The sequence below is a fragment of the Antechinus flavipes genome, chromosome 4 (genome assembly GCF_016432865.1).
Source record: "Antechinus flavipes isolate AdamAnt ecotype Samford, QLD, Australia chromosome 4, AdamAnt_v2, whole genome shotgun sequence".
Taxonomy (NCBI): domain Eukaryota; kingdom Metazoa; phylum Chordata; class Mammalia; order Dasyuromorphia; family Dasyuridae; genus Antechinus; species Antechinus flavipes.
The window spans coordinates 348783383-348809572 of record NC_067401.1 but is presented as its reverse complement, the minus strand read 5'-3'; the positions used below and the strand labels follow the sequence as shown (position 1 = coordinate 348809572).

Below are 26190 nucleotides of genomic sequence, written 5' to 3'. Positions count from 1 at the left end.
AGTCCCTATAAATTACTCAAAGGACCAGAATGCCTAATACCCTTTATAATAATAGTTAGATTTCTCTGAAATGATTGTTGTTGTTCAGTTGTTTTAGTCACATCTAACACTTTGTGATCCCATTTGAGGTTTTCTTGAAAAGATATTAGAGTACTTGCTATTTCCTTCTCTGGTTCATTTTATAGGTTAAGAAACTGAGGCAGACAGGATTAAATGACTTGCCCAGGATCACCCAGCTGGTGTTTGAGTCTGGATTTGAATTCAGGTCAATTTCAGTCCTTCTAAATCAAAGGAATCTCAGAGGTCATCTAGTCCAACCTCTGCGTTTTATAGACAAAATGATAGAGGTTAAATGACTTGCCCAAGATTTCATCATAGTGAATGTGTGACCCTGGGCAAGTCACTCAATCTCTATCTGCTTCAGTTTCTTCATCTAAAAAAATGGAGTTAATAATAACCTACTTCCCAGGTTTTGTTGTGAGATTAAAATGAAATATTTGTGAAGTTTTCGTAAACCTCAAAGCATTATATAAATGTTAGCTATTTTTATTAAATGCTAGCTTTTTTTTTAAACCACAAAAACATTCAAATTCTTAAAAAAAAAAAAAAACAAGAACAAATCAGGGAAACCAAGGAAATAAATACATTTCCTATTTATTTTCTATACTTATGTTCAGAAAGGTGGCATACAGAAGTATATTTTGGAGAATGGGATATCCAATTGCTTGCACATACAAGTACATTTTGTAGCATATGCTCTAATACTGCTACCCTAAACCCACCATTTGCATTGGCTTCTAAGCCCCTAGAGCTCAGCTTGCTGCTTTTTCACCTCATAGTTCTGGAGTAACCCAGAGAAGTTGGGGGTGTTGTTTTGGTATCAAAACTAGTTCCCCTAATGTACCTCTCACATTGGTTATCATTTAATGTACATTAGTCAGCCAGATTTAATTAGCTCTTAGAAATGGACACTACTAAGATGTTCTAGTATGAGCAATTGGTACAAAACATATCTTAGTAGCATAATCTCTCATAACTATATACAGAATTTAAAGGAAAACTGGTTCATTTTAGAAATCACATTTAGTAAAAAGACCAGTTTCCAGTTGTCAGAAAACTGTCCTCATTTAATTATGAAGATTTTCTTAGGTATGATGTGGCTTTCTCTAGGATCTTAATAAAGTCTTGAGGCTTCATTTCCTCAGTGGAACTACTTGTCTTTAGTTACTAAAATAGTCACTATCATTACTCACTACCATTCTGGAGGAATTACCAGGATGCTGATTGGAAGTCAAATATTTTCCAATCTTGAGAGTTCACAAAGTTATTCTCTAGTAAAATGAAGTATTAGTGAGAGGCACAAAGGACATTTTCTCAACATTCTCAACTCCTTCTTGGGAACTTGACTTGAACTGCTTCCAAAATGGGTTCTAAAATGGCTTGCTATCTTATCTAAGACCTATCCAAGTCAGGGTGTGACTGAATCTTTTTTATCTGATCCCAGTATATGTTCTGTGTATTGTATTTCATTTCACTCAATGATTTTACATTTTTCAAATTATTTAAGGCTTTTTCATAAAAGCCTTTTATTTTAATGTCTTTGACTCATTGATTGATTCCATAGAGGTAGTGTTGAGGTAGTGCTGACTAAGTCAATTCCACTCCTTATACTTTTTTTATAAAGAACAGGACATAGATTATACTTAAGGGTAGTTTTTGCATGAGTGGTATCCCAGTTATACATCTTTCTAAAGGATGACTAGATATATGGAGCAGAATGGATAGAGGATTCTGTGATTCTATCATAATAATGGGTGTGAGGAGAAGGGACATGATATTGTTTTATATCCTACTACTAAACTATTAACACAAAACCTTTTTATTCCACTGTTTCCCTAGTTAGAATATGCAATCTAATTACTTGCTTAGAGGGCCTCCTAGGGATGTGATGAAAGGATTAGTATTAGTAAATGCCACCATGAAAGAGCTTGAGTTACTAAGGAAAAAGGCATTATGTAAATATATGGCACAATGCATCTCAGAGGACATGGGCAAAAGAAATCTATACCCTAAAGCTGAAAAGCAAGAATTTCTTGTTAGGGATTCTTTTCAGATCTTCTTAAGACTTTACAATTTTATCACATCTACTGCATCAGGATCTCTACCTGGCATAGTATCAAAACAAGCACAATACAAATATTGTTATCTCCTATGAACTCTAGACAGAAGTGTACTGGATGGAGAGCCATTAAATGTGGGTTCAACTTGTAATCCTAAGCAATTTGATGAATCTCTTCCCTGGCCTCAGTTTGTGGGCTCTAAATTTAGAGAACAGATTGAAGACTATGCAAAGACATTTGAGCAACTTGAAAAAAAAGATGTTAAAGTAGGCTTTTCATTACATGTACACACATATGTACACATACACACATACTTATACATGTTTGTGTGACAGAATGTTGGGCCTGGAAACTGGAAGACCTGAGTTCAAATCCAGCCTCGGATATCTATTAGCTGTGTGATCCTGGACAAGTCACTTAACTCTGTTTGCCTGAGTTTCCTTATTTATAAAATGAGATGGAGAAAGATATGACAAACCATTTCAGTATCTTTGCCAAGAAAATCCCAAATGGGGTCAGACAATACTGAAGTAACTGAACAACAACACATGGCGAAACTGAGACCAGATAACATTAGTGACTCAGTTTAAGTCATATAATAGCTCAGTGTTAAAATTGAAGTTCTCTTGATTTTTTACTTCATGCCCCATTGAAGGACTCAGATAATTATATTGTGTCTACTAAATGCCAGTCACCCACGATCCAGGTTCAACTCAGGAAATATAGTGATGGTGTTTTATATTCAGATTCTCTCTTAGAAACCTGCTGTATCACCGGAACTGAAGGCAAAACAAGAGTATGATAACTTATAATACCTGTAATTACTCCAACCCATTACATCATCATTTCTAGTTATCATTTAGTGTCTGTTTGTGTCAGTATAAGATCTGTCATCCACAAATTTCAGATATCTGTTTTACTTTGTTGGACACAGATAAGGGCAGGATAGTCTAGGAACTGGAGACCTCTTCAGTCTCATGTGTAGGTCTCACTGACCCATTAACATTTGAACTGGATCATTAGAATGTCTAGAATCACAAATCTTCACTAAATGCAATTTTTTGGTTTCCCTCTGTCCCTGAGTTTCTTCATTTGCACAATGAAGACAACACATTTGTTATTGAGAAGTATGAGTTTCTGGCCTCAGATGCCAAAGATGTTCCTTCTTCCCAGAATCTTCAATTTATGACAGCATAAGATAAAATCATAGATTCCAGGAAAGGGAAGGCACATTTGAGCACCCATGAACCCATTTGAGTAAAAGATAGATCCATTTTTAACCTTCTAAAAGTAATCAATCATTTTGGCATCTGGCAGAGTCTATGAACTCTTCTCAAAATGTGTTTTTTTTAATTTGTAAAATAAAATAGATAAGATTATTTTTAAAAATCAATAACATTGAAATGGTTGTCAAATTATATATTTTTTGAAAAACCAAAATCACAGAGGTGAGAACCAGAGAGTAACAACCTGTGAAGTATATAGGGGATGGTAATATGAGATAAGTCTGAAAAAAATAGGTCAGTATAAGATTATGAAATATCAGATAAACAGGCTTGAAATTTCAGCATGTGAAATTTACTTAGAATGAAAGATTTTATAACATTCTATAGTTCATTCAATTCAATGAGGGTTTACTGAGTACCTACTCTGACAAAAAATCTTGGGATTGGGATACTTTAGTTGAACTTATAAACTTTTTAAGTGGGATGGTGGAGTCAAAACAGATTTAGCAATTTTAGGCTATGTTAATAACAGTATGGCATCTAGAACAATGGAGAGGATACTGGGTCTGTAGTACTGGGGATAGCCCTGGATGCCACATATTAAGAGATATATTGATATACCAAAAACCCAATCCTGCCAAAGGAAGCCAGAAAGATGAGAAGCCTTTAATCCATGTAAAATGAGAAATAGTAAAGGAATGGGGGATGTTTGATTTTGGAGGTTGGAACACTTATGGGGCACAGTCACTGTCAAATCAAGTTCACTAGCATTCACTAAGTGCTTATTATATTTCAGGTAGTTTGCTAATCGCTGGGGAAACAAAGAAAGGCAAAAATAGTTCCTGCCAACAAGCAGCTTATAGTCTAATGGAAGAGAAACATGCAAACAACTATGAAGAAACAAAATGAATAAAAGATAAATTGGAGATTATGTCAGAGAGAAGGCACTAGAATTAAGAGGAACTAGGAAAGAATTCTTGCAAAATATAAGGTTTTAAGCCAAGACCTGAAGGAAGGCAGAAAGGCAAGGAAAGAGAATTCTAAGCATGAGGGATAGCCAGTGGAAAGTCTATTAAGTTGGAGGATAGAGTGATCTGTGTAAGAAAAACAAGAAAGCCAGTCACTAGGTCATGGAAGAGGTGGAGATGAAAAGTGTAAGTAAGTAACGAAAGTGTAAGAAGAGGCCAGATTATATATAGTTTAAAATCCAAAGAGAGGTTTTTATATATGATCATGAAGGTAATAAGGAGCCACTAGAGTTTCTGAATGTAGGGAAGGAAGAAGTGACATGATCAGAGCTGTGCTTTAGTGAAATCAATTTGCTATCTGAGTAGAGGATAGTCTGGAGTGAGAACTTGAGATTGGGAGATCAAGCAGCAGACAAAGTCTGGATGAGAGATGATGTGGGCTTGGACAAGTATCAACATCAGAGGAAAAAGGATATGCATTAAAGATACTGTGAAAGTAAAATCAACATGCCTTGATGATAGGCTTGTAAATGGGGAAGTGAAAAAATGAAGAATCAAGGATGACACCAGATTTGTGAGCCTCAGTTAATGGAAGATAGTGGAGACCTCAAAAGTAACCAGAAAAAAAGAGAGAAGGTTTTGGAGGAAAGATAACAAATTTAGTTTAGTATACATTTAAAATGTTTACAGGACACTCAGCTCAAGATGTCTGGTAGGCAAGTGGAGATATGAGATTGGAAGGCAGGAGAGAGGTTGAAGTTGGACAAATAAATCTGAGAATCATCTACATAGAATAATAATTGGATCTATGGAACCTGAAGAAGTCACCAAATGAAAGAAAATAGAAAGAGAAGAGGACCAAGGACAGAGCCCTGGGAGAAACCCCTCAGGCAATTAGGTGAGGAACTAGAAAAGAGCTGTGTAGGGAAAACCAACACAGAAGAGAGAATCCAGAAGAAGGAGATTGATGGTGTCAAAGACTGCAGAAAGTCAAGAAGAGTGAGGACTGAGAAAAGACCATTGAACTGTAACCTATTCAACATGTAAAGGATTGCTTGCCATCTGAGGGAGGGGGTGGAGGGAGGGAGGGGAAAAATCAGAACAGAAGTGAGTGCAAGGGATAATGCTGTAAAAAATTATCCTGGCATGGGTTCTGTCAATAAAAAGTTATTTAAAGGGGAAAAAAAGAGAAGAATAAAGTTTTGCTAAGGCAAAAAAAAAAAAAAAAGAGAGAGAGAGAGAGAAAAGACCATTGAGTTTGACAATTCAGAGATCGCTGGGAACTAGAAAGAGAGCAGATAAGTTACTATATTCAGACTATTTTTAAAAAATGTTAGAATTTCCTGGGCAAACCATGAGTTCATGCCTTTCTAGGCAAGACTGTGTCAAGGATAGAGCAACATTTGGTATCTAATTTATTTTGGTATATGAGATCTCCACAGGCAGCTGCCATCTTTCTTGCCCCTTTTCTTCTCCCACCCCTCCATCAGGGCCCATGAACAGTGGGAGAGCAGTTATGGGGCATTGATAATGGCAACAGTAGAAAAAGTAGAGACAGAGAGAAAAAGAAGGAACTAGTCAGGAAGAGAAAAGAGACAGACATACAGATAAGGCAGAGAAAGAGAGAGAGAGAGAGAGAGAGAAGGAGAAAGAGAGAGAGAGAGAGAGAGAGAGAGAGAGAGAGAGAGAGAGAGAGAAGTAAGAAAGGAAGAGAGAAAGGAACAGAAAAGAGAGAAAGAAGGAGGGAGGAGACAAAGGAAAAATAAAGTGAGGAGGGAAGATGAGAGAGAGAAACAGAGACAGAAAGAGGAAGATAGAGATAGAGGCAGAGAAAATTCAAGTCACATTAAAGGGATGGGACACTCTGGACTATAAGATGAGAGGATGATGGCACGATTGCTTCAGCCACAAGTTTCCTTCTGTACAAGTCAAATTAATAATAATGTATTCATTATCACCCTGGCACACAGTTGCTCTCAACCAGCTCCCCTACCATTAAACATGAATTTTCTGCCTAGCTGCAGGGCAGAAGCATTATTATTTGCCCTCTAATTTTGCTGCTCATATCTTGTCTGAGTAGACTGTCTGCTGAAGGGCTTCCATATTAGCATCAAAGGTCCACTCTTTCCGTCTCTCCTCTCACTGAACTTACAAAATGAGGATCTTTTGATTTGCCTCTGTTTTGCTTTTAAGTAAGTCTCTAGGAATACTGAGGTGCAGATGCAAAATTCAGAGCCTGGTTTTGACCAAGTAGAGCCTCAGTATGAGAAGCAACACCATGAGGGGATCAAAGGCCTGCCTGTGAGTCAGCAAGCTGAGGATTCAAATTCTTCCTCTGACACATACTAGCTATATGAGATCGTGGGCAAATTTCTTAACCTCAGCATCTGGTCTTCAATAAATATGCTGAGTATAACAATGTCAGCACTTAATCTATTACTATACTGATTAGAACAGCTCCTAAAGAACATAGTACACAGTGACAACATTGTGTGATGATCAACTATGATAAACTTAACTCTTTTCAGCAATCCAAGATAATTCCAATAAATTTGGAATAGAAAATGCCATCCACATCCAGAGTAGGAACCATGGAGACTAACTCCATACTATTTTCACTTTTTAAAAATTTATTTTTTGTTTTTTTCTTTCTTATGGTTTTTTCCTTTTGTCCTGATTCTTCTTTCACAATATGACTAATATGAAATATGCTTTAAATGGCTGTACATATATAACCTATATTAGTTTGTTTGCTGGCTTGGAAGAGGAGGCAGAAAAATTTGGAATTTAAGATCTTACAAAAATGAATGTTGAAAACTATCTCTACATGTAATTAGAAAAAAGTAAAATACTATTCAGGAAAAAAAAAAAACCTAAAATTAAGAGCAATTACTAAAAATCCCTTTTAAGGATCAAAATAAACTAGTTAAGATAAATATTATTTTCCCTCAAGATTACAAAATATAGTGATTGTCCTGGCTAGGTATTAAGTAAACCATAGTCATGGCTACCATTGGTATCTTAATGAATTATTTCCCTAAATTATTTTATTCTCCAATAAGTAGCAATTTAGTGCAGGTTAGAAATGGTATTTTCCAGTTTAAAAAATGACATATTACTCATGTGGTAAAAAGACAATTGCATCTGAAAGTTAAAATGCCTGAGTTTGAGGCTGAACTCTGCCATTTATCCACTCAGATCAGGTTTGAACTCAGTCCTCCTAACTTCAAGGCTGGTGCTCTATCCACTGAACCACCTAGTTGCCCCAACAAATTGACTTTTAATATCTGTATCTACATGTGGAAAAAAAAGAAATAATAATCCGCCTAATACTCATAATGAAAAATGCTATTTGCCTCCAAAGAAAGAACTGATGTCATTTGAAAACAGACCAAAGCATATTATTTTTCACTTCCTTTTGTTTGAGTATTTTTGTACAAAATGACTAATATGAAAATATTTTACATGATTACACATGTATAACCTGTATCAGATTGCTTATTGTATTAAGCACAAGGCAGGGAAGGGAAGGGAAGATAGAATTTGGAACTCAAAATTAAAAAAAAAAAAAAGCCAAATGTTAAAAATTGTTTTTACATGCAACTGGGGGAAAATAGAATATTATTTTTAAGTCCTCCCCCCTCACAACATCGTTAAGAGTAATATGCTTTGTAAATTATAAAACACTATAGAAAAATGAGCTATTAATATTTAAAATATTCTCAATTTTCTGTATGTGAGCTTGAACCAAGAAGCAGCAAAATGCCATAATTGCAAAATGTTAGTGAACTCATCCATATTGCACAAAGTTAGCCAGAAGAGGTCGCTAACTCAATAATATAGGCAAGATGCCTAAAAGACTAACATTTTATGCTTCAGTTACAGAATGCCCTTTATAAGTTACTTGGGGGATTTCCAAATCAATTATCCAATGTTTTGGAATACTCCACACTATGGAAGTAATAATTTCAAATCAACAAAATGAGCTGAAATATGAACTTACAGAAAATAAAATTGTGTTGGAAAAAATGTCAATGTATGTTAATGATGGAACATTTCAACTAAAATTTAATTAGCATTTATTAAGCTTCCTCCATATATAAGTTCTGTGGTAGGTAAAAAGGATTCAAAGCCCCAAATTAAAACTAGTTCTAGCCCTTGCCCTTGAGGTCTTTATATTTTATTGAAGTATGCAACATGTAAACAGACCATTAGATGTAGGATAATTTGAGAAAGAGGGGCAACTAGGTACCACAGTGGATAGAGCAGCAGGGCAGAAGTCAGGAAGACATATTACTGAGTTGAAATCTAACCTCAGAAACTTACCAGCTTTGCCTCAGTTTCCCCATCTATAAAATGAGCTGGAAAAGGAAATGGCCAACCATTCTAGTATCTTTGCCAAGAAATCCCCAAAGGGGGTCATAAAGTCAGACATGACTGAGAAGTGACTGAACAAAAATAATTTGAGAAAGAGGAAGAAAGCACTAATAACATAAACCTCTTGAGCAGATCGACCTAGGAGCTTCTGCAATACTAAAATAGTTTTTTAGTTTGTTTTTTGATATCTTTTTTCTTGATATCTTGATACATATATAAAGTTGAATGTCAGCACTTACACTGAGTCTAATCTGAGTCAAGGGAGCTAGGAGTTTTGTTTTTGTTTTTTTTTTGACCTGGCTATATTCTCCCCATCTTTTATTCATCCTTATAATTCTGATGGTTCACGTTAAGTCCTCCATTCCTCAGGGACAAAAACTTCCAAAATAAGTAAAAAGAAAACTTTCCAACTCTTTTCCCTGAAGAAAATCCTCAAGATAATTAAGAGGAAATCTTAAGGAACAATGACAAAGAAAGGGTTACAAAAAATGTGGTTAAAAATAAAAGTCTTGTGGCTCTTTTCAACAATGAGGTGACAGGTCAATTCCAATAAACTTCTGAAGGGAGAGAACCATCTGTATCTAAAGAGAGGACTATGGGCACTGAATGTGGATCACAACATAGCATTTTCACCTTTGTTTTTGTTGTTTGCTTGATTTTTATTTTCTTTTTCATTTTTTTCCTTTTTGATCTGATTTTTCTAGTGCAGCATGATTATTGTGGAAATATGTATAGAAGAATTGCACATGTTTGACACGTATTCAAATACTTGTTATCTAAGGAAAGGGGTGGGAGGAAGGAAAGGAGATAAAATTTATAACAGGTTTTGCAAGGGTGAATGTTAAAATCATCTATGCATATTTTAAAAAAATAAAGCAAAAAAAAAAGTCTTTCAGATCTGGAGGTTCTTTGAACTCAACCATGATATTAATCTAGACTTTCTGAAAATTGCTCAGTTTATGATAATTTCTATGATTATACTTTTAATGGAGAATTTATCAAGACCTGGTAAAAACTGAAGTTCTTTTCATGGACTACAAGTTTTCTTGTTTTGACAGTTAAGCATAAGAATGGCAGCCAAGTCTCTATGAAAAACAGAATTTAGAATTATCTTATTCTTTCAGAGTTTTACCCTGGGCTCCATGCCAATTTCATTTTGGGCTCATCTGGCCAATTCAGGCCAGAAAGTGTCTCTGTTAGAGAGAACCAAGAGAACTGAGTAATAAATCTCATGCTGACATTTCTTTTCCTAAAAGAGGTAACATAAGATAAAAATTTTCTTTTGCTGGAAAACTTGTATTAGTTTGTATTAGCTAAGTAACTAATCCCTGTGGAAAAGGAGTCCACTATCCTCACCACCACCACCACCAGCAGTGACTGCCCCTAGTAGATAAGGTTTGGGAGCAATAGCACTGTCCCCTAGCCACCAGCCTTCCTTTCAACCTGCTAGAGTTCTCATCTCTTCAGTAGCTGCAGCTACTACAGACCTAGAAAAGAAAGTTTTCATCACCAATCTTTAGCACTCTCAACTTCACATCCGATTTTATCAATAGAATCAGTTCCTCCTTCTCTACAATAATTTTTTTATTGTAGGAAAGAAGCATTTATTAAATAACTACAATGTGCCAAGCACTGTGCTAAGTGCTTTACAAACATCATCTCAGTTGATCCTCACAACAAATGATTTGGCCAGCACCATGGAGCTAGTTTCTAAGGGCAGTTGTCAACTCAGGATTACCTGACGCTTGGCCCAGTGTTCTATGCACACTGAGCCACGTAGTTACCTCTAACAGCCAAATAGTTGGGAGGATTTTTTTTTTCCTTTGTTTCCAATCCAAATCTCCAATTTTCTTAAGATAATTATGCATCTTGAACTGTTCCACTTCCTCTAAATGAGAAGAATCCTGATATTTTGGTTTCCTGGTCTGCTGTCTCTTATCAGAAGCCATTCTACAGATATTTTTACTGTAAGCAACTATAAGCCCATGATCATTATTGATGAAGGCTGGCTGATCTTTGTCATTTCGATAAAAATGTATGTCATGTTCTCCTGTCCACTGAAGACTGCCCTTATCTCATTGTTTACATCCCTTGACATAATACTTTTACAAGCCCATGTACAATCTGGGATCTAGAGTGATAGCCACAGACAAAGTTAGCTAGTTTTGTGTCACATTCAAAGATATATTTTAACTTGTCTTCTCTGATCAAGACAACGATCCAAAATAATTCCAAAGTTCTCATGATGACAAGCACTATCCTTCTCCAGAAACAATGAACTCTGTGCACAGACTGAAGCACATTTTTCACTTTATTTTTCTTGGTTTTGTGTGTGTGTGTGTGTATGTGTGTGTGTCTCCTTTTATAACATGGCTTATATAGAAATATATTTTGCATGGCTTCATGCATATAATCAATGTATGCTTGCCTTTTCAAAGGGTGGAAAAGGGACTAAAGGAAGAGAATTTAGAACTCAAAAAAATTTAAATGAATTCTTACAGTTTTTAAAATGTAATTTGGAAATATTTTGTGAAATAAAAATATTTTAAAATTAAATTAAATTTTTAAGAAGTATACTTAATAAGAAAAACATAGTATAAAAAGCAAATCAAGACATATGTTCATCCATACTTATAGTCCTTATGAATTCATACCACAGTATTTTATCTTATTATTCCATTGTATATAATAGGCACTCAGAAGGACTAGGTTTAAATTTCAAATTTGTTCTGTGGTAAGATGGAAAGAGAGCTGATCCACAGGACTCTGATTACTTAGCAACTGGATGACTCTGAAGAAATAATTTCTTCATCCATAAAGTAGAGATAAAAATACTTTAACTAGGTTTTTGTGAAGGCCAAATGAGATTTTTATGTACATTTATATGTATGTACATATATACACATATATATCATTTAAAGAATTTTACAAATTTATTGTTACTTGTTGAATGAATGACTCACAATTTGTCATGCATATTGTAGTCACTCAACAAACATTTGTTGCACAATTAAAGGGATGCTGAGAGGAATAAGATTAACTATTTGTCCTCAAGAACAGGAAAAGACATACCTATATGTGTATATGTATGTAAAATTATAACATAAGGCTATATTTGATGAAGAACCAACATGAGAGGCTAGAATTGGAGTCAAAAGTTTTGTTGTTGTTCAGCCATTTTTATTTTTTACTTTTCTGATCCTCTGTTGGGTTTTCTTGGCAAAGATTCTGGAGTGTTTTGCCATTTCCTTCTCCAGCTCATTTTACAGATAAGGAAGTAGAGGCAAACAAAGTTAAGTGACTTATCCAGAGTCACACAACTAGAAGTATCTAAGGCCATTTTGAACCCAGGTCTTTCAGACTCCAGCTCAGCTGCCCTATTAAGGACCTACCTTCAAATCACAGCTCTGCTACTTCTGAACTTGACAAAGAATACTAATAGCAAGTAATTATCTAGTACTTCAAGATTTGTAAAGTGATTTATATGTGTTATCCCATTTTGTCATTTAACTTCTCTCGGACTCAAAATGTTTATTTATAAAATAGATATATAAAATATATTTATATATTTTTGTCCATATAAGATATATAAAATAGCTATATAAAATAAGAGACTTAGTAGTCCCTAAATTCCCTTTTAGCTCTAAATCTAATCCTATGAAGTCATAGAAGACCATTAGGAAAAGGGAACTATAGGAGTTTAGAGTAGACAGAGGTCACTTTTGGCGGCATTAAGTATAGAAGACTTCACAGAAAAAATGATTTGTAAGCTAGGCTTTGAAAGAAGGTTACAGCTCTGACAAACGAGATGGGCTGGTGTAGAAGCAAGCAGAGTGAGAAAGTCATTATCTTTTAGGAAGAAGAAATTATATAAAGCAAAAGTGTGGCAGCAGGAAAATCCATTGTATATAGGATGTGAGCCATTTAGCTTGCCTTGAACATTGATTATGACATGCTAACCATTGTAAAGGCTTCAAATTCTAAATATCTTCATCTCTTTCTACATAAGCTAAATAATTTAAAATTATTCTTCTACAGTTTTATTTTGATAAAAAAAATTATGGCACTTACTTTCAGCTGGAAATTTCTTGGCTCGTTCCTCAAAAAACCACTCTCCAGTTTTTATTTTTGCATCTCTGAAAAACAAATGAAAAAGCAAACCTCAGGGAAAAGAAATGTGAAAAGTATAAATGAAATTCTGTTCTGCACAGTATAAGGAGAATACCAGATGAGGGAACTAAGGTACAGGGAAATTAGCTCACACAATGATAAATAATCTAGGTCTCTCCTAATTCCTTGTCCAGTGTTCATTTTCCCATATTGTGCTATCTTTAGATTAATTAACATATTATCGTTGGTTATTAATAATATGTTAAATAATAATTATTAATAATAACATTGCATATTATCAAAAGTATGGTTAGTCAAATCACCCCATACGACTTAAAAGTAATGCTATACTCTGGTACTTTAGCCATGTAAGAATTCATTTTGACTGAATCAAACCAATCGTAGCATTCCAACCAAGTATGAAAAGAAGTATGAAAAAATGACTCAGGCCTTACATTTTGGGAGACTAACCAAGTTATACAGGGTTCAGAGAAAAGATATGTAGCATCTCATGGACTAAAATCCCACAGAAAATGCCAGTCAAACCAGGGAACATGGGGGAGTTGCCTCATGTTTGAAGATATCAAAAAACTCAATTATAATAAAAAAAAAGAAAAAAAGGAGTAATTTTTTAAAAATAAAAAGATATGGGTGGACAGGGTACTTCCCAATCAAGTGAGAAAAAAATGAACAGGGATAGCAAAGAAAGAAACAAGAAAGAAAGGATTAAGTAACAGAGGATGAATATAAAAATGCCAAAAATCCCAGTGGAGATAGTGTTATTAATGCCTAAGTTCAAAAGCTAACAAGAAATGGTAAGGTTAACAAAATATTCTTAATTTTTTTGCACTTTTTTCTTTTAGCTATATTGAGTATTAAAGAAGAGATAGCATCACTAGTAAAAATGGATGAGAAAATAATAAGCAATAATGCAGACAAAGGTAGAGCTGCCCATTTTTATTTGGCTTTTGTTTCCTCTGCCAAGGAGATGGTTATTTAGCTTGAAAGGAAAAGAACAACAATAGCTAAAAGAAAGTTGATACCTGAGATGAGAGAATTCTGCTAGCCAGAGAACATCTTGTACCCTATAATGAATTCCAAGTCATGTGGCCATTAGGATGTATCCTAGGATAAGGAACAAAGGTGGCAGGTGAGAGGGAGTTTTGAGCCACTTTTAGTGATCTTGGAAAGATTATGGAGAACCAGAGGGGCCACAGGAATTAAAGAAGAACAAGAGTTACTGCAGCTTTTTAAAAGTGGAAAACAAGGAATCTGTGCCTATAAACTTGGCTTTAATTCCTAGGGAAATTCCAGAATTTAAGTATCTAGACCAGAAGTATCAAGCATCCAATGTATTAGTCCCTAGTGTGGCCAGAATCAGAGTAAATTGCAATTGGGAAATAATTAATAAAACAATTAAAAATACAATAAAATACAGATAATATTACATTTTAAAACTTAGTCAATAAGTGGCCCACAGAGATTCTTATATATAGATTAGTGACTTCATTTCTATTTGAATATGATATCCCTGGTAGAGAAGATAAAGAGGTCATGGCAGACTTTACACAGGATTACTAGCCTAGTAGACAAGTATTCCATTCTAAAGATATAATTTGCCTAGATTTTAGCAAGTGTTTGACAAAGCCCATCATATTATTTTTTTTAATAGCTTTTTATTTACAAGTTATATGCATGGGTAATTTTACAGCATTGACAGTTGCCAAACCTTTTGTTCCAATTTTTCCCCTCCTTCCCCTCACTCCTTCCCCTAGATGGCAGGTCCCCTAGACCAGTAGATGTTGAATATATTAAAGTATAAATTACATACACAATAAGTATACATGACCAAACCATTATTTTGCTGTACAAAAAGAATTGGACTCTGAAATATTGTACAATTAATCTGTATAGGAAATCCAAAATGCAGGCAGGCAAAAATATAGGGATTGGGAATTCAATGTAATGGTTCTTAGTCATCTTCCAGAGTTCTTTTTTGGGCGTAACTGGTTTAGTTCATTACTGTTCCATTGGAACTGGTTTGGTTCATCTCATTGCTGAGGATGGCCTGGTCCATCAGAATTGGTCATCATACAGTATTGTTGTTGTAGTATATAAGGATCTCCTGGCCCTGCTCATTTCACTCAGCATCAGTTCATCTAAGTCTCTCCAGGCTTTCTGAAATCATCCTGCTGGTCATTTCTTACCGAACAATAATATTCCATAATATTCATATACCACAACTTATTCAGCCATTCTCCAATTGATGGGCATCCATTCATTTTCCAGTTTCTAGCCACTACAAACAGGGCTGCCACAAACATTTTGGCACATACAGGTCCCTTTCCCTTCTTTAGGATCTCTTTGGGATATAAGCCCAGTAGAAACACTGTTGGATCAAAGGGTATGTCATATTATTCTTATGGACATAGACATAGAGTGGCATTAGGTGGATTCGAAGCTGGCTATATTTCTAGACCAAAAAGAGTTGTTAACCATCTGATACTCACAACTCAGCAAAGAAGTCATTTGTCCATTAGCTACTCCTTAGCCAAAAGTACACTTGTTGGGGAACTATGCGTTAAGTTTGAGTCAACCCTCCCTGGGAACCAAGGGTATGAAGGTTCTGTGTTTGGTCCAGTGGCAATATTTTTGTTAATGTCAGTAGAGTAATATAAAAAGAGCTTTGAATTTGGAGTCACAGAAATGGGGATTGACTTGCCCAGGGTCATGCAGTTAGTAAGTATTTGAGCCTGGCTTTGTATTCAAGTCTGCCTAACTGAAGGCACAGTAAGTAATCTATCCACTGAGCCATCAGCTGCCTCAAGGTAACAATGGTATGCTGATAAAATTTTCAGTTGGGAAGTGGAAGGCATGGTTAATACATTGTTTCAGTATTTGGAAATCTTTGGGAAAAGTTTAATGAGATTAAATTTAGTATTTTAATAAAGATATATGTAAATTAAAATCAGTATTATCAGTAATTATTTGATTTGTATACTTATTTTATATATCCAGAGTCACATAAAATTTTCTCAGGCAAAAAGGGGTCACAAGTAGAAAAACTTTAAGAAGCCCTGAATCTATACAATATACACACATACACACACACAGAATTTAAGTATATCTGATATAACTATACTTTATACACATATACACATATATAATGTGTAGATATTGAAATAGCCCAGGCAATAAAATTCAAGACAGCCGCAATGAGGAAGATTTAGAATTTATTTGGTACCGAGCTCGGGACGAATTCCATCCCTTACAGTACTAAAGACAGCCTTATAAGCATTTCTGTTCAGTTTGTTACATTTTAATCTGTGATTCGCATTTTACAACAGGAGGATGGGAACATAGATCAGTTTCGAGTACTGCCCGAGTACCACCCACCCGGAACAGATACCCTTAATGGCATTGTTGAGCCTGCCTTTTGAAATACAAAAGAAATCCCCCAATCTAGCTGAGCAAACTTTCTTCTGCTGGCCCGAGGCAGAAAGGAGGAGAAAGGAGGGCTATTTGTCCATTTCAATATACCTGTGGAGGTATGGAGGTGAATAGGTGTATGTATCTTTTCCCCTTCAATCCATGTGTCCTAAATGACAGTTCTAATCACTTCACTCCCCTGTACAAAAACTCTCAGTGGCTAGAATAAAGACCTTAGTTCAAATTTGACCTAATTAGCTAGCTTAATTTTTATTTTACCTGATTTTTCTTGGACTTAGTTCCCTCATTTGTAATATATTTGTAATAATGACAACTACCTCCCAGGATTGTTGTGAAAATCAAATAAAATAATATTTGAAAAGCATTTTGGAAATTTTAAATTCTGTGTGTGACTCTGGATATATAAAATAAGTATACAAATCAAATAATTACTGATAATAAATCATAATTTTGTGGCCCCCATATTCATTTACAAGACCCTCTAGGGGGTTGCAACCCAGAGTGTAAGGAACTAGAATATATATAACATGTAACTTTGTGAACATATATGTATATATAAATATATTATATGTATACTTCATATTTAATAGATATAATGCTTATCATATTGTATTATGTACATAATATATGTCATGAGAGAGAGGGGTTTTTTGGGGGGAATGTAATACATAAATAAAGGCTGTTAATGTTAATATTAAGTAACTGATAATAATTTTCCAGTTTTCATCAGCCAATCTGCCTACCACAGAGTCACACTAACATTACAAACAGACACACACATACACACACACACAAACACACACACACTCCTTCCTTTCTATTCATCTGGCACAAACTGTCAGAGTGTATTATGCATCAGTTGGCTGGTGACTATTTTCATTGCTGACTAAAGGGTCTTTGGGAAATACTCATCAAGCATTTATAAGCTTCACAATATATTTATAAGATGGTCCCTGCAGCCTGGAGTGAAGAAGTATAAGATTGGGAAAAGGAACTGGCTCAGCTCTGATCTGTAGCATGCAAGGGGTCAAACACTGTGGTCACTATTGTTCAGCCTCAGATTCCCCCCCCACTGACATCTGTCCCCTTTTCTCTACAAAAGTCATTGCCTTCCTTCAGTCCTTTGTCACCTTTCAGTCAGACTCCCAATGGGTTTCACTACCTCAGATTTCTTCCCTCTCCAATCTATCCTCTGTTATTTGGTCATTAAAATTATATTAAGAAAATATAAGTCTGCCCTTGTCACTCCCATTCTCAATAAACTCTATTTACCTCAAGAATAAAATAATTATTGTGCTTTGCATTGAAAGTCCTTCACAACCTGATTTTAAAGTCTTTCTAACTTTTTTTGTACATTAATACCTGGTTCTGTCAAACTCATCTTGTTTATCCTCAAATCATATCATATTCTGCATCCCAAATATGCTTCCATCAGGTCCCATCCCTTGGAATGCACTCCTTTTTCACCCTTGCTTCTCATATATCCTAGTTTCCTTCAAAATTCAGCCCCGAAGCGACTACTCTGTGAAGCCTTTCTTGATTTCCTGGCTGCTATCAACTTCTTCCCCTCACTTCCAAAATTACCTTTCATTGATTGGTCTGTATTTTGCATCTATTTACTCGAGTCCTGAATAGAATGTCTTTTTTGAGGATAGTCTGTTTTCTTTTTTATTTGTACATATGTAAGAACTTATCATAATATCTGGGATATGGTAGGTGCTTAATAAATATTTGATTGATTTATAGAAACTGCTTCTAATAAGAAAGAAACTTGACTCTGTGATCCAAGCTAATATAGTAATAAAAACTTATGAATCCATGAGTCCTCAGAATTTTTCTTTCTAGCACTTAAAGGAAGGAACTATTCAAGAAAGTGTAACAGAGATTAATGATGCAGTAAATACATTCTCATTTGAAGTTCCCCTTTTTATACTAAGAATGTCTCTTTTATCCTAATAAACACGACATGTTTCATCAAACTGAGAATAAGATCTGTGTACTGGACTGAGAAAACTTCTACCTGATGGATGTACTGACTTTCATATTCAGACATAGCATAATACTTTGGCTCTGACTCAATATCCTTAATATGTATACTTTTGAGTTCTTTTTTTTTTTTTTTTAAATAGTGATGATGGACTTAGGGCTGATCCATTCAGCATCTTTCATCTACTCATCCTTGTGACTAATAGTATATATCTGTGAGACAAAAGGATGACAAAGAATAGGGATATGGTCTATGACTGTGGAAGAGCAAAGCTCAAGTGCCCTGACCAGGGCCCAAGAATTAGAGTACTATGGAATTAAAAGAGATCTCTTATGGGCTGTTTAGTCCAACCTAAATCTGTTCAAGAAACCCTTCTACTATATTACCAACAAAAGGTCATTTAGCCTCGGCCTGAAGGCATCCAGGAAAAGAGAAAAAAACTGCTTCCTCCAGAGTCAGCCATTTCATTTTTGGCAGCTCTAATTGAATTTATTTCTATTAATAGCATGCTATAAATTACTGTACAAACAAGATAGATACCTGATAAATATTACTTATTTATCCTCATAAAGACATCATTATCATGGGAAATATAAGGGGTGGGGGTAGGGGTAGGAAGAAAAAAATCCTCTATAGAGGAGCCACCCACTTTATTAATGACCTTCCTCTGAATCTTTAAATACTTTAAATATTCAAATGTAAATACTTAAAATATTCTTGAAAAATCCTGAAAGTCTTTGATCAATCTAGGTGATGCATTGAATAAAGTGCTGGGCCTGTAGTCAAGAAGATTTATCTTCATTAGTTCAAATATGGCCTCAGATATTTGCTAGTTATGTGATCCTGGGCAAATCATTTAATCCTTTTTGCTTTAGTTCCTCTTCTGTAAAATGAGCTGAAGAAGGAAATGGCAAAACACTATAGTATCTCTGCCAAAAAAATCCCAAATGATGTTACAGAGTCAGACATGACTGAAAAATGGCTGAATAGTGGTAACATTTAAAAAGTGTTAACTTACTTACTGTACAAAGATTTTTGGGATACATTGTATTTGGGGGAATATCAGTACTGCGTTTAGGCTGTCCATCTGGTATCCTGCCTTCATCCTACTTGACTAGCCTACCTCTCTCTATAGATATGTACATATACATACATATATCTTTAATAATATCTTTTTATGAGATTACTTGTGCATAAGCCACTGTTGAATAAATGTTTCAACCTCCTTGCCTCAGCCATGTTTCCATTGCTCTTTGGGTCACCTGCAATTGAGATATTTTGGAGAGAACTCTCCTAAGATTTACTGCCACCTAACATCACTAGGAGAACTTGAAGCTTAAATTGTTGGACTTTTGTAGCATGAAGCAAGGAATCATTAAAAATACTATGTCTTTTCTCCAATACAATCCAACTTAATCTTGTTTTTAATCCTTGGCCTAAATAATTGTCCACCTACAGCACTTGCAATTAAATTATACAATGTCACCTTGTAAAGAACATTTTTTGCAATTCAAGAGAACAAGGTAGGTAAGCGTATTTGTATTCATGCTACCATTTGATATCTCCTTAATTGTATCTGTCAGTTATATTGATGAGATCTAGATTTCGGGGTTCCTGGTCAGGGAACCAAATGATGAGATTAGGGTTCTTGGTGGTCAGGAAGTTAAATGATGAGGTTAGTGGCAGGTTTGGGGTTCAGGGAACCAAATGAAGAGGTTTGGCTCCTCTAAATCCTCTTAGGATTTGAAGCAAGGTAGGGAGTTGTGGCGGCACAGAGGTCCTTCATAAAGGAATTTACAAACCCGAAAAGCTAGACTGATTAAAAAGTATTGGGAAGTCAGCCTTTGCTATGTATAAATAAAAAGACTGACTTCTTTAGAGGCAAGGCAGAGAGATATAAAGTTTCTACCAGAGAAATCCCTACAAAGAGATATAAAGTCTTATTAAGGAAATAGGCAAGAAAGATAAAGAGAGGGTAATGCTGAAAAAGAGTATCATTTCAGCAAGCAAAGGTTGCTGCTATGCCAGAAAGAGATTCCTTGACATGTCAGGTTCTCTGCAAGGACTGAGCCCCAAGTTGCCATTTTTATAAGGAAATCTGAGGCAGAAGTTTCATTTCTCTCAGTGCTGTCACTGTCTCCCAGGCCTAGATGACACTAATTACTAGGAGTGGTTTTGAGCTAACAATAGGGGTCAATAGAAATCTAGATCTCCAGCTATATGAGATTACTTCAACTAGTTCCACCAAAATAAACCACTTTATCTTAGTTCCCTGGGACAGGTTTCACAGATGCAAGATTCAAGGAAAATCTCTTTTTCAAGGAGCTTTAGAGAGAGTTTCGGGGCTCCCCTCGTCAATAGAATTTTAATCCATATGTAGGAAAAACCTTTTTCAGGACAATCTTTAAAAATAACCTTTGTTCCATGAAATCATTTCTTTTAATAAACAAAGACTTCCAGTAAAAAGGCAATGAGATGAACCTAGAACCTCCGAAAAGACCTTGGTAGTCCCAATTTTGAGATTTTGCCATCCTATAAATTAATTCATATCCACTTGATATTTATGGATTAAATTTGTGCAGAAAATAATGAGCAGAGCAGTCAAAGATATGGATGAGGATAGTTTCTTTTTAATCTTGATTTATCACTGGAAGACTTTAGATGAGAAATAAATTTTTTTCCATCATTCAGATATTTCTTGAGTTTATTTTCTATACTTCCTCCCCTCCACACACACTGTATTTTTTGCTCAGTTACCTCAGAAATCATTTTTAAAAGTAGATAATTATCTTATGGATATTTCAGAGACATGACTAGTCATTCTGATGTCCAAGGGTAAGCAGGACATGGGAAGAAACACCCCAAAAATTAAATTTAAAGGCAAGTCCAGTTGGGGTGGGGAGAGATGACAGGGGATATAAAGCCTCATGGGGCAATACTATGAAGTTGATGATGAAGAGATTATCACCAAAATAAAGGAACAAGATAGGCCCCCAAAGGACCAAAACTTTACTGGGGAAAGTGGAAAAAAGAAGATAGCACAACAATCAACAAATATTTCTTAAGTATCTACTCCATGCCAACTGTGCTAGTGATTTCCAACTTTATTAACTTAGCTTTTTTAACTAATGCTAAATTCAACTGTTTCTCCTAGTTGAAAAAGTACAAGTACTTTAAATACCCTCTAAATTTTAGTGCTCTAAACCAAAACTCCAGTTTGCCAGCCTTAGTTATGGCTCTAGGGTATTATAAAGAATGAAAGATGGAAATTACTTTTTAAATTTTATTTAACAAATATTTTCTAACAAAGTGAATGAAAGTCCCTAGCAGAAACAGGAATTCCAGCGTATCACCATTGTCAAACACTGAACTCAAAGTGTTCTCTAGAGTAATATTTTTATTTTACATTGGAAATTACTGCTATTGGCAAGTGCTTAAAACATCACCTCCCTGTTTTGCACAGCAGGAAGAGTCAGCATTTCATCCCTACAGTTCCATAATATATTTCCATCATTTACTGGACAAGAATAAGGAACCTAGTATGCAGAGCTAACATTCTTTAAAAGCCTGAAATAACATTATGCATTCCACCTATGGGTCTGCTCTTTGACAATATTTTAGCAGCTAGGAAGCTCTGAACACCAGCTGATCTGTCTCATTAATATGGTTTAAGCACCAAATGCTTTTCAACATGATAGAACACTGTCAAATGAAGCCACATGCCTCTTTTATATCGCACATGTAGAGGCATATACTAATTTGCAATTAGATCAACAATCAGCAACTGCAATAATTTTTATGCGTACATATTTGGAGAACATCTTATACTAAAAATTATCTCATATCTAAGTCAGTTTTCTTGTAATGAAATTAGCTAAGTTTCTCTCCACACCCAGATTCTTTAATATGATATCAATAGTTTGTAGAGGGAAATAACTGATTATTGTGATTAAAACCTGGTAACTATGGCTGGAGCTAGAGAATTAAGATGAAGATAAAGAAGTTATTTTTCTCAAGCTGATGAGAGAACATTCTGCAGTAAACCTGACAACAGTCTTCTATTACTGTATCCCTGACACCAAGGATACAGTTTTGCCCAGTTTTATCTTTTGTGAGGATATAATTCTATCTTTTAGTGATTGCCTTTTGTCAGCTAAGTCTCTCCTTAGCAAGAAATTTCTAGGAATAACTATTTCTTCCCACCTCCACCCCCTGCATCTCTTTAGGTCACAATGGTCAGGGATTGCATTTCATTATGTAAAGAAATAAGAGCTACGGGAGAAGGCGACATCTGCCAAAAGCTAAAGAAAAGAACCCTCTGAAAGGAACCCACATGTGCAAAAATGTTTGGGGCAGTCCTTTTTGTAGTGGCAAGAAACTGGAAATTGAGTGGATCCCCATCAATTGGAGAATGGCTGAATAAGTTATGGTATATGAATGTTATGGAATACTATTGTTCTGTAAGAAACAATCAGCAGGATAATTTTAGAGAGGCCTGGAGAGACTTACATGAATTTATGTGAAGTGAAGTAAGCAGAACCAGAAGATAATTATACATGGCAACATTAATATTATGCATTGATCAATTCTGATGGTTGTGGCGCTCTTCAACAATGAGATGATTCAGACCAGTTCCAATGATCTTGGGATGAAGAGAGCCATCTACACCCAGAGAGAGAACTGTGGGAACTGAGGATGGATCACAACATAGCATTCTCACTCTTTTGTGTTATTTGCTTGTGTTTTATTTTCTTTCTCATTTTTTTCTTTTTTGATTTGATTTTTCTTTTGCAGCAAAATAATTATATAAATATGTATGCTTATATTGGATTTAACATATATTTTTTACCATGTTTACCATATATTGGATTACTTGCCATCTAGGGAAGGGGATGGGGGGAAGGCAGGAAAAAATTGGAGCACAAAGTTTTGCAAGGGTTAATGTGAAAAAATCATCCATGCGTATCTTTTGAAAATTAAAAAAATTTTAATTAAAAAAAAAAGAGAACCCTCTGAATCTGAATGGAGAAGCAATAGCATAGGAGAAATATAGCTGAAATTGAATCTGGAAGACCTCGGTTTGAATTCTGCCTCTCAATTCAGTAGCTATGTGACCCTGCACAAAGCCTGGGTTACCTTCTCTGGGAATGGGGACCATAATAGTCGTAGCTTAATATATGGAAAGTACTTTGTATATCAGAAAGCATTAAACAGATGTCAGCTAATGTTAATTAACCTAAAAGGAATGGATGTGTTATGGAAAATACTACTATGTCTAGTGACTTCTCTCTGAGAGCCGGTCAGTTAAAAATGATCTTTTGAAATATATATAAGAACCACATATTTTTCATTGTGAAGATATATTTTTGTAAGGAAATTATGACATATGAGAAAAATTTGAAGGGTCTATCTGCTTGCAAGATTTAAAAATGAAGGCAGAGAATCAAATTCTACAATGTATCTCATTTATCTATATCACCAACAGTAGTTCCTTGAACCCAAATATCCAATTCCATTGACCAAAATCAGTATAATTGTGGCTCAGTTCCAGAAAATGCAGCTCTGCTTCTTGAGGGTAGAAATTATTTCATTTTTTGGAATCATTTGTATTATTAATATCTAGTGCAGTGCTGGTCACACAACAGGGACTTAATAAATGTTTGTAATGATTTGAGTGGTTAACCCTCAATCTCAAAAAACAGTAGATCAATTTGCTTAAGGGACTAACCTGAAAGTTTGCTTCTACTCTGCTTTTAGAAATGTTAAAGAAATCTTATCTAGTTTGAAACCACTGAAGTCATCCCAAATCAGACTCAGAAAAGACTTAAATTCTCTGCTTAGTTTTGGAATTGATCAATCTTCTTAGAAATCCAGGCCCATTCTCTGATGACCTGGCCTATATACAACATTATTTTAAAAATTTTTCAATTTTCTTTCCTTCCTTTCCTTTTTCTCCCTCTTCCCCCACTTTCTCTCCTCATTCCCATTCCTTATTTACCATCAATAACAATTAGCAGGGTTTTTTTTTCCTGCTTTGTCCTTCCCTATTCCCTTTCCCTCGGCTATATAAAATTTCTTATTAATGCAACAGTCAAAAATTTTGTGCTAAGTTTCACTATTTGTTAGACTTCTTTTGTTTGGATAGCTTTACCAATAGCATTTCTGATAAATATCAGAGAGAAGCAAAATTAAAAAGAAAACTTTTAGGTATCTGGAGTCTTAAATGAAATCTATTTTGAACCAAGACAGAAAAGCAAATTTCAGAAACCAGCCATCACTTTCTCTTTTTTCACTCCCAAACTTCTTGTGTTGATCCAACTTCTGTTGACTCCAATCCCCATCTATCTGATCCCATCATTTTAAAGTTAATTAAGAATTTATTTGCTCTCCTTCCTACTTCCCTCTATGAGGGGGAGTGAGTGAGTGAATGAGAGCGATGAAAAGAAAAACAAATTTCCGGTAACAAATATGCATGGTCAATCTACCCATCTTAATCCCCTGTAATTGGAGATATCTGCTTTTGAATGCTAAAACTGATCTCCCAAAGGTCACCAATGATTTTCCTGGTGAAATTCAGGGGCTTTTTCTCATAAATCAACTAACTACTTAATTTACTCCTTTTCAGACTGGCTTCATGTTATTTCCCCTCAGAATTACTACATTTCAGCTAACATGGCCGATATGTTGTTCCCCATATGTGATGTTACAAGCTGTTTCCCATGCCAGAAATCTCTTTCCTACCTTCCCTCTTGGAATCTCTCAATTCCTTCGTGTTTCAATAGTGCCAACTGCTACTTGAAGCCTTCTGGATACCTACAGCTACTAGTTGCCTCCTGTTCTATGCAATGACTCTGTATTTGAAATGTGCGCATTATATATATTTACTTTTTCGAGCACATATGATTTCCTTTCAGTAGAATTGGAGATTTGTGGAAATAGGAACCAGTTACTTTGTCATTTACAATTCCTAATATATGCCTATATCATAGTAATTTAATGTGTGTTTTTTGAAATGAATTAATTCAACTGGTACATATTGAATATATTCTCCCCATCCTCTCTGTAGCCTTTGACCCTTCCTTCCTGAAACTGTCTCTCCCTTTGTCTCTGTGACATTTTCCTGATTCTTTTATATTTTTAGATCTCTTTTTCATAAAAAAAAAAAAAAAAAAAACTTACTTTTCTAATCTTCCCTTGTCATAGCTTTGTGTCAAGCCTTTGCTCTCTGCCCTTTGTTCCTTCAACATTCTTCCTTGCTCAGAGAACTTAACCACTCCCAAAATTTATCATCTTCTTCCTCATCATCATGGCTAGCATTTATATAGTGCAATAAAGGTGGCAAAACATTTCAGACATGTTAACTCAATTGATCCTCCCAACAACGGTGATAGAGAGGTACTATTATTATTCCTATTTTGAATTGAGGCTCAAAGAGATTGACTTGCCAAATGTCACACAATTGGCAAAGATCTGAACAAAATTCTAATTCCGTTCTCTCTGACTCCCAGTCTAGCCTGGGATGTCACACTACTACTACTTCTATTCAGTGAATTATTAAGTTAGCATCTCTAAATCTGACCTACACTCTGTACTAATATTGACAATAGCTAATTGGACTAATCCATTTAGTTATCCTAACATCAACTGTTTTTTACCATTATCATTTCCCTGCTTTAAAACATACAACAGCTTCCAATTGCCTAGATCCAAAAACTTTCACTTAGTTTTCAAGACTCTCCATTACCTACTTCCCTCTGCCTCACCCCAGTATCTATCTAACCTTATATATATCCCATTCCTCCCCAGGTTGCAATCTTTGTCCTTGACACATAATTCTACTCAGGGTTCCCTCCATATACCAAGCTTATTTCTATTAATATGCCTTTACCCATGCTCTTTCTCTAACCCAAAATGTTACTCTGCATACCAACCTACCTCCTAGCTTGTGTCTA

The 26190-nt window shown here is 35.2% G+C and overlaps 1 protein-coding gene across 1 annotated transcript in view; it reads right to left on the bottom strand.

Annotated features, from left to right (window-relative positions):
- The window catches only part of SYTL3 (synaptotagmin like 3), an 86646-nt gene that overhangs the window by 48106 nt on the left and 12350 nt on the right, over positions 1-26190 (bottom strand). The window contains exon 3 of the mRNA XM_051998017.1: positions 12763-12827. Within this exon, the coding sequence (XP_051853977.1) occupies positions 12763-12827 (65 nt within the window). The remainder of the gene's footprint in view (positions 1-12762; positions 12828-26190) is intronic.